The following is a 10,259-nucleotide window of genomic DNA, read 5'->3' as shown; positions in this document are numbered from 1 at the left end:
GAAAACCAGAGATTTGGAATGGAATTCTGAGCAGTTTTAATTTTACTGTAATATTTGATCAGAAATGGAGTTTTTCTTGTCTATATGTTTATGTATTTTTTAATTTTTAACAATCATACAGACCTTATAACTTCTTTTTTCCACAAATTCTGTGATTTCCTCTCATTGTTTCTATCAGCTGTTTTGGTTTTTGACGTCTTCTAATGGCAGGGCCAAGGCTGTTATCAGAGTGAAGGCTCTGAATATAGCTTGTGTTCAGGGTCTGGAATCAAACCCTTGGCCGCTATGTAAGGACTCTCACGGGGGTGGTGCTCTACAGGTGAGTCTACTGGCGCCACCTATCGGAATTTAGTTAATCTGAGAAATCACTTTGGGAGTGACTACCAATACAATCCAAAAATATTTTTAATCCCATCTTTTTTCCAATAATTCAAATATTGTTTCGTCAGGCATTTCTAGGAACACATCCTATTTTTTACAGACAAATAAAGCTACTTTTTTTCCATCACAGGATTTTTCCCAGAGTTTTGTGTATGGTGACCTGACCTGAATGTGATGTAGTTACATCACTTCTTTTTGTGGTGAACTAGGTGTTTGAGTTGCAGTCTGACTAGCTTGTGAGGCTCAGACCACCTTACAGGGATTAGGAGATGGGGAGTGTTTCATGTGTGTGGACCTTGGTGACTTCTTGGATCATTTAAGATCATTCACTCTCCCACTTTGTCCAGCGGAGACCAGTGTTTTGGGCTCGTTACTCAAAATGTCATTTTTAATTACTCATTACTGGTTTACTCTTTTCAAAAGGCAATATTATAGGGTGCCTATAGCTCACCTGGTAGAGCTACTGGGCCCCATGTATCAAGGCTGGAGACCTTGCTTGTTTAATTGTTTATTCTTTAACACACATGGAATAATCTGAAATTTACAAAAACAAAGAAATTTTACCAAATGACTAACATTAAATACCAGGGTATATTAGGACATGGATAATGCACACATTTTCCAAAAAAACGCCAAAGAAAAAAAGGGGGTGGGTGGGTGGCGTACAAGTCTGGATGGGGAGTGTACGTTGTGCATACGTTTGTTCTGTTCAGATTGGACTAGATTCTTGGATTCCAAATTGGCAGTTGGGGGTGGACAACAAAGTAATATTTTACTGTCTTTGGGTGCTCATAACGTTTATATAATATATTAATTTATTCCTGAAATTCATTAGTAATTATTTGTACTAGCTATTACTAGCTAAAGTAAGTATCTATTGCTCAAATTGCACTTACTGTCGAAACACTGGGTGGAGACAATATATGTATTTGGCAATTTGAATGTAAAATATAGGGCTGAACCACACCTTACTGTACTATCCCAGCAGCACTTGATGTCACTGATTGATTGATGACATGAGTCATACACACAGGTAAATGTCAGTGGAGTGACTCACGTCGGGTCATGAGCAGAAGAGACTCAAAGGATGTCTGGTCTGGAACCAGGAATGAAGTTTACATCTCAGGATATGTAATATAACATTAATAGTTTACTTGGCACTAGTTTGTTAGTTTATTAATGACCTTTTGATGTTCTTCGACCATGGAACTTGGTCTCTGTACTGGTTTATTAGATCTTAGTGCTGCATTTTGACACAAATTGCCACATATTATTTCTTTTAGCAGTTGAGAGTTTGTAGCATTCATACTTCTTTAGGCATTAACAGGAACCGCAACTTAAGTGCCGTTTACAGTCATAATTTATCAGGAATCGATTAGCAAGTTCCTGTACATGTTAACGATTGAATACATCAATAAATACTACAGTTAATCAGGGGGAGGTCCACAAGGTTCTTGGTACTTGGACGCCAATGTTATTTACTTTATATATGGCTCCCTCTTAGGCACCAATATTAGGAATCACTCCATTAACTTCCATTTGCTTATGCAGATGATACCGCAGTATATACTAAATCTTACTCGATCAAGCCCGAATGACAATTGAAATCAATTATTATCTAAATTTATCAAAATGTCTTAAGGACATAATAATCTCCTGGGATGAACTGTAATTTTCTGATTTCTTGTTAAACTCGGAAAAAAACAAAATTCTTGTACCTGGCCAAAAACCTCACTGTCTAAAAGATTATGTATACTCTAGTGATGGCATTACCTTGGCTCTAAGCACCACTGTCAGGATCTTGGAGTTATCTTTGATAAGGATTTGTCATTTAATTCCCACATAAAGCAGATTCTAGGACTGCCTTCTTTCATTTACGTAATGTATTTACATAAAATTAGACACATCCTATCACAGCAGATGCAAAAAAACTAAATCCATGCATTTGTTACTTCTAGGGGCTGGATTACTTGCAACGCTTTTTTATCGGTTGCCCTAATTAAGGGCCATTTAAGACGCTCCACTTAATTCAAAGCTGCAGCACGAGTACTGACAAGGAACTAGGGAAAAGAGATCACATCTCTCCTGTTCTAGCTTCTCTGCATTGGCTTTCCCTGTTTAAATTTAGAATAGAATTTAAAATCCTCATTACCTATAAAGCTTCTTCATGGTCAGGCCCCTTCTTATCTTGAAGAGGCTCATAGTCCCTATTACGCCTCTAGAACACTGCGTTCTCTTAAAATGCGAGGTTACTTTTTGGTTCCTATAGTCTCTAAAAGTACGAACAGGAGCCAGACCCTTCAGTTTCCAAGCTCTCTCCTGTAGCGAACAGCTTCCAGTCGTGGTTCGGGAGGCAGACACCCTCATCAATTTAAGAGTAGGTAAGACGTTCCTCTTTTTATAAAGACTTATAGGTTAGGGACTGGATCGGTTGGTCCTGAACCATCCCTTAGTTCATGCTGTTATAGGCCCTAAGACTGGTCGGGGGATTCCCATGGTGCACTGAGCTCCTCTCTTCTCTCTCTCTTCTTTCTGCACTTCACTCATGCTTCCCATTAATGCATTGTTACTAACTGTTACTTCCATCTCCCTGGAGTTAACCTTTTACTTGATCAAGAATGTTTTTTTTTTTAAGCTTACTCCAAAGTTAGTTAGTTTTAATTAAAAAATTTTCGATGTAATCAGTTTGGAGTTGATAAGAACGTGCTGATTTTACAGTGAATTTGTTCGGATCTTTATGGGTCACTTTTGAGGGCTGCTGTTGGTGGCAGTGTTCTATTACAATCCAAATATTGTTATGTTAATGATTTATTTCTAAATTTGTTTTATTCACTGTCTCCCTAAACCTTTTTAACACATGAGACGGGCATCATGTCGGTTCGGATCTAGAGATATTCATTCATGGGAGGTTCATCGAGGGTTTCATGGAGGAGTAGTTACAGGTGGTGGCATGACATATATATATTGCTGAATCAATCACAACAATCACTATAGACCTAATCAAATCATCTGCTTCTCGGAGAAGCTCCCAAATGAGAGATTTTAACTCATCAACGAGTATTGTGGCACATTAGTAAAGCAGTGAACAGTAAATATCTAAAGGTGGCATTAGAAATCAATAAACTTTTTTTATTTCCAAATCTTTCAGACTATTTATTCCAAATATCCATGTAAGTTTTTCTCAGTCTCAGAATGGTAGAGCCATAATGATTCTATTTATTCACTTTCCATTTTTAACATGTTATTTTAAAGTAATCTATATGAATGGTAAATTTGGACAGCATTTGGACACCAAACTCGCATTTGGTGACAGACTGAGGGTGGGTCAGAGATTTTTTAGGACTTGTAGACCCTTCTAGGATCCGCCCTTGGGGAGATGCCCTTCCTAGAAAGACGACGTTGCAATTAGATGTCTGGTAGCCATCGCAACTATTACAAAGTGGGCTGAAGTCCTTACTGCAGTTGGGCTGGTGTTCGGATTCCAACCTGTGGCCTTCGCCTGTGTACGTCGGCGCTCTCTGTCTCCCCGAGCTCGGAAGACTTCGGTTGATTATTAATGGTGACTGGTGATAAGGATCAGGAGCCCCTAGTTTGGGGCGCTACCAGTGGTGTTCGCTCTAGATCCCCGCCCGCCTGTGTGTGTGTGTGTGGGTGTTCCGAGAACGCGCACGCAGGAAGTTCCTATCCTGTCGAGAGCGCGAAATATGACGTAAGTTGCTTGCCGCGCAGTGATGATGGCGGTGCGTGAACGCGCAGTAAAAGTAATGGCTGCTCTGGATCGGCGGGGGCCNNNNGGGTGCCTAGCCTCGATGATTTCGTGGGTCAAAGCTGGACTGCCTGGGCCGAGTGGGCCGGTGTGACGGCAGCGGATGGTAAGGAAGCACACTGACGCAAACACCGGCAGCTGCGAAGCCATTTAACCAAAACACCGGGGTTTATTTTCGTGGAAACGGAGGACAGAGCTAACCATGTTACCCAAACAAAGACCCTGCCGGGTCCTAGCGCTGGGTGGGTAACATGTTGCTCTCTCCCAGGTCCCACTGCATACGCTGTCTTCAAGAAAAAATAAGTGCTAGTTACTCAGATATAGTCATTATAGTGTGTGTGTTACGGCTGTGGCCATGAAACAAGCTGCCAGCGTCTCAGAGATGCGTCCCGTTTTAGTGAAAGCAACCGGGCAGCGGTGGCATCAGAGCGGAAGGAGGCTAGTGTGGATGGTTGGGCGAGCAACTTCTTGCCGTGGAAAGCTAGGCTGGCTAGCTAGCTAGCGAACAAGCCAGACTAGCCGTTGACGACGAGGCAGTTAGCGTTAGCGTGCTAATGCTAGCAGCAGCAGGGTTGAGAGTAGACGCCGGTGACGGAGGAGGAGTCTGATGCTGTTGCCACCATGTAAATGCTGGCCCAGCCTTTGATATAGGCTAACGTTACTCTGTGTTCTTTTTGCTTCGTTTGAATGTTACCGTTTGATTTCCAGCGTCGCCGCCTCCATTTAACTCATGTTCACATTTGTGTGCGGCGGGAGATCTCATATGTGTGACTTCAGCCCCAGAAGTGCTCTTGCCCTTCCCAGCTTTAAGTATGTGCGCTCACTCATTGTCTGGCATCCCTCCAAGTGCTACTTTGTCCATAACTATCAAATAAAGTCCACCTCTACCACACAATACCTTTCGCTACTTGTTGTTGTTGACAAACTGTGACAAGAAATCAAATGACCAGCAGCAGTCAGTGGAGAAACAGTTGACCTGAAATCAGTCCTTTATATAACACAGCTTAAGGGCCTGTTCATGTGCACAATTTGTGGAGTAAGGTCAGGCTTTGTCTTGCTGATGAACCTGACATCCAACTTTTAGAAAACATCTGACCTCCTGAGGGTCTAATTGAACACGTATGTTATGTGTGATGTTTCAGGGCCCGATGTGGACGACTGCAGCAAGAATGGCAAAAAGGCTGCAGAGGCCATGTCACTCAGTAAGGAGGGTAAGTCTGCACGCCATCATCTACAAGACACAGTCAAGTCTGTGGTTGTTTGGGGAACATCCAAGATAACCTTCCTTGTGAGTGCTTGCATTACTGTGCTTGTACATTGACCCGTAAACCCTCAATCAACCGTGCCTCAGCTCCTCTTCGGTTTCCAGCCTTGCCCAGAGAAAGTGACTAAATGGAGGTACCGGTTTGCAGAGACCAGGGCGAGAATCAAAGCCTGGGTAGTGTTGTTCTTGGGCACCTTCTGCCATTGTGTAGCAGCAGCTGTCTCTGTGTGTGCGTGTCTGAGCCTGACATGATAAATCAAAAGGACTAGCTTGATTGTGTGTGTGTCTGTGTGTGTGTAAATATGTTCATCTTCTCACAGTCAAAGCAAAGCGATGATTAAGAAGAATGAACTAGGGTCCACACATTTGATTTTATTTAAAGTGTATAATTAAAGTCTTCTCTTTTTTTCTCTGCTTTTTCTCACTTAGTTTTATACATCTATTACATGGTTTGTTTCAGTTTATGTTTTACAGAAATCCCCAAATTGCCAGATCAATATCCACCCACCCCATCCATTAAGCTATACCTGCTTATTCTGTTCAGGGGCATGGGAGACTGGAGTCTAACACATTAGGTAAGAGGGTGGGTACATCCTGCAGAGTAGGGTTAGGCAATATGATAAAGTTTTCCCACCGGCCACTGTGAGCCCAACAACCTGCGAAGGCTGATATATTTGATCAAGCCATGAACAAATTAAACTCTGAAAATGTCAAAAAGAAAGGAAACATAATACCTACTTTCCCTTTAAACAGAAAAATACAAACGTACACCTTCTGTATGTGATTTTCTTTAAAACTTTTTATTAACTAAGACCGGCTTAATTGCCTTGTTAACTCATGATAACATACTTCATCCAAACTTGACAGAAACGGTTTCAACAATCAGCAACTCAGTTACGCTCAGTGTGTGTAACGTTACTGTGCCGCTGAATGTCGCACAGCAGCGGCTTTCCTCCTTCGGAGGCAGACAATTAAATTAGCAAAGTAAAATGACAAAGATCACTTAAAAAACCCCACCAGTTAATGACTCAGCCAATCAGCAATAGCCAATATATTCATCCAATCATCTATGGCAGACTGAGCTAAATGTATAGACTGCTAAATATTCACAATTACGGGCAAATTCACCTACTCAAAGTGTGAGAACATCCAAACTTCAAGATACAACAGGAAGTCCCCATGGCAAACTACTGCACCACCAATGTACAGTACCTGTACGTGGCTACAGGTATTTGATGGGTAGTTGATGAAGTTGATTAGCCAATGACATTTACCAGCTGGTTCTGATTTCACTGGTATTTTGTGACACCGTTGTCTAACTCTGATGGTACTTTTGAAGTGAGAAGATCTACCATCTTTACCTGCCTGCCCCCACAATGTGACATTGCCATGTTACGTCTCCTGTGTGTGTCCGTTGTATTTCCTCTCCTCATCACTCCTCCTCTCCCCTATCCTCCCAGACATGTCCATCTTTGGCCTCTACCCGGGCCACGATGACTTCTACCTGGTGGTGTGCAGCCACTGTGGCCAAGTGGTGAAGCCGCAGGCATTCGAAAAGCACTGCGAGCGGAGACACGGCCCTCTGGCCAAGCTTTACGCCCGACTGCGCTCTCCCGCTCCTGCACCCCAGCCCCAGCAGAGGCCCCACCACGGCCACTCTCCTTCCCACGGGACCAATGCTGCTTCCGCTTCAGCCTGGGAGGGCCGTGGCCAGGGCGTCGGGCAGCTACGGGCGGCCCCGCCTTCACCTTCCACCCCACCCCAGTACAGACACTCCAAGAACTCCAAGGATGGAGTCCGGTAAGAACCCAGTGGGGCAAGTTTGGGAGGAAGTGTAGTCCTGTGTTTTGATACATTGATGCAAGACTTCAGCTTACATTTAAAAAGCCTTTGGTGGTGTTTGTGTGTAGGCCTGAGAACTGTTTTTATAAAATGAGAAGAACAAATGGCAGAACTTGCTTAAAGCATTAGTTTAACAAGTTGCAAAATGTGCTTTTTCACTTAATTTCCAAAAGTTAGGTGAGAAAATTGGCAACACTCTCATATCTGTCTGGTAAACATAGACCTATAGCCTTATTAGCCAGTTAGTTTAGCTCTGTCCATAGGTCACAAAATCTGCCTATCAGCATCCCTAAAGCTCACTAATTAAGACATGATGTATCATTTGTTTAATCCATACAAAAACTGGACTTTAAAACGGACTATTTCTTGACCAGTGGAGGTACCTTCTGGACACCTTGACATCACCATGAGGTTGACGTCAGGAGGTTACTATACCTGCCAAGAAACAGCCTAACACACTACCCCCATAAAACCACAATGTGTTGTTTTTACACGTTGGTTATGAAATTATGACATACAATGTAATGGTCCTTAATTGCTGTTAAAAACCACTATGTAAAAACGCTGATATTAAGCAGCCAAATTTAGGTGACAAATGTTACTGCTTCTCCTTTCAGTAAGTAAAAATGATGGAGATCAGTTCACTGCTACATTTTTGATGCCATCGGTTTGCAATTAAAACTATAATATATTGGTTAGCTATGCATTGGAATTACAGTCCATCCTCAAAGTGTTTTAGAGTGTTTGCACATGCACTAAGTTGAAAGGTGTTGTGAGGGATATGTTTTTGTTAAAAGAAGTGTTAAATAGCTCTACATTCTGACAGAATACAGCTTCTGGTATACGTTTCCATTTTATCCAATCAAGAGAGAACTCCACAAAGAGGGAGGCAGCACAATGTCAGTGTGTTGACGTAGGGAGGAGGGAGGGGACTGCTATCTGTGAGAATGGACAGGGAGCCAAAATGCAGATTTCACTTAGAGCAGCTTTTTACACACACAAAAAAAGGATAGATGTTTCTTTCAATTTTGGCAGTGCTGTTTAGTTAACTTTGCACTTGCCCTTCCTCTTCCATCACCCAGACATTCCCCACTGGAGAAGTCCACCCACGGCAGCCACACAGAGTCGTCAGTATTCAAGCAGCCGCCACCCCTGGAGCCCCCCATGAGCTCTCCTCCTCCATCGCTCAGAGATCCGCCCTGGCCGCATGGAGGCACCCCGCCCGGTAGACCTTCACCCACTGACAGGCCCTCCTCCCAGAGCCAGAGGAAGGATTCCTGTCTGACCTCTGCAGTGCCGGGCCACCGAATCCCAAGACCCTACAACAAAGTGGCCTCCAGTGAGTACAAAATGGAAAGATTTGGGTGATATGGAAAGCATTGCTTGTCTTACTGATAATGCAGCCTTACACAGCGTCTACATGGGTAATATATTAGGACAGCAGCAGCGTCAGTTTTGTCAGTGTCTATAAATGATGACCTGACGGCACCAGATGGTTTGTTACACAGAACCATGGGAAGTCGTCGTTGGAAATTGTTTGGAAAGTGCAGCCACTTTATAAAAATACTTGGCAGGTGATTGGATGAACGAATTTCAACCAATCAGATCAACAAACCGTATAACGTAGTCAAACTCTTACTGAAGTCAGTCGGGGAAAGAGAGAGAACTGCTTTTCCATGGAGGAAATCCTTCAGTGTCATTCTTTGCTCTTCTTCCAGTGAAGAAATACTAAGTTCTGATAGAACTGATGCTAGCAACATCGACGCTAACGACGTTAACTCTTTAGCAGCCACCATAGCATACCTAGCATTAAACCACGGCCATAGCTCATGCTGTAGCTGCTAGTAATTCCTTATAGAACGCTGATTGGTCCGAACTACTGTGGTTGGACACAAGTGCATAGCTTGAAGGCTGGCAAAATGGATTCTCACGTGATCTTGTGAACCCAGTTGCCTCTAAAGGTTAACTTTTACTATTGTTGCCAGAGATTGAGATTGACTGTAATTTTGACATTCACATGAGAAATTGAGAGCAACATTAAATATTGTGCATTCCTCTTTGGAGTATAAATATTCTTCTGCACTGAAACATCAGTGAGGTATGTTATAGTTTTCCAACAGCAATCCATGGCTGACAATTCAAGAATGTAGAATACCCCAATTTGGGGTTCAGTATCTTGCTTCCGACAACCTTCAACCTTCCGATTAGTGGACGACCCGCTCTGCCTCTGAGCCACAGCCGCCCCTTCTATGGAACCCATCTAAGAGTATTTCATACATGTGGAATCAGGCCCAAATTTCTTCATCAAGTCCAGGAAAAGTATCACCACAGAATATCACAAATGTTTTAGGAGAACCATTCCCAGATTTGGACAAAACTGCCAATGTGAAAGCACCCTAAGATACGTGCTTAATACTTCCACAGGACTTGCTTTCTAAAAGGATAAACCAAGGTCCTGGTCCTGAACCAATCCTAACCCCAGCACGGAAGCAAAGGCTGCCTGGAGAGCAAAACCTTTCATTGCTTGTAAATGCTGTTGTCTTTCAGGCCTGACGGTATTGGCACGGTGATTGTGGAGGAGAAGGAGCGCTTTGAGGAGATCAAGGAGAGGCTACGGGTCCTTCTGGAAAACCAGATTACACACTTCAGGTAGGAACCATATATAACAACCATGTTATGCCATGCCAAACCGGACTGCTAAGGGTTCAAATGAAAATCCAATTTGTTGCTTCCACAGGTACTGCTTTCCATTTGGACGGCCCGAGGGAGCATTGAAAGCAACTCTGTCCTTGCTTGAAAGGGTAAGTCATGTTTACTGCTGGACTTGTATATAAGGTAGCACTATTTGGATAGCAGATAGTTTAGAGTATTTGTTTAACATCCCTGCATCCCAAAGAGCAAGCACTCTAGCTGCTACGGTAAGTGTGCTACGGTAAGCGTATTGACTCATTTCCGGTTTACTTCCTGCTCTGTGTACGCTGTTTGGTGTTGAAGCTGTGTCAGTGA

General features: G+C 43.1%; 1 protein-coding gene across 1 annotated transcript; it reads left to right on the top strand.

The window, feature by feature from the left end:
- Positions 1-4,175: 4,175 nt before the first annotated feature.
- On the top strand, positions 4,176-8,592 carry LOC118328391 (ataxin-7-like protein 2; the record flags this gene model as incomplete). The annotated part of the gene is given in 4 exon segments (XM_035662107.1): positions 4,176-4,253; positions 5,290-5,358; positions 6,872-7,211; positions 8,336-8,592. Coding segments are annotated over 4 exon segments (744 nt in total), but the record flags the coding sequence as incomplete, so codon positions are not given.
- Between the last annotated feature and the right edge of the window lie 1,667 nt (positions 8,593-10,259).

This window comes from Morone saxatilis, unplaced genomic scaffold (assembly GCF_004916995.1).
Source record: "Morone saxatilis isolate NCDOM2014 unplaced genomic scaffold, NCSU_SB_2.0 Contig18, whole genome shotgun sequence".
In the NCBI taxonomy this organism is placed as follows: domain Eukaryota; kingdom Metazoa; phylum Chordata; class Actinopteri; family Moronidae; genus Morone; species Morone saxatilis.
This window is presented reverse-complemented; position numbering and strand designations above follow the sequence as displayed.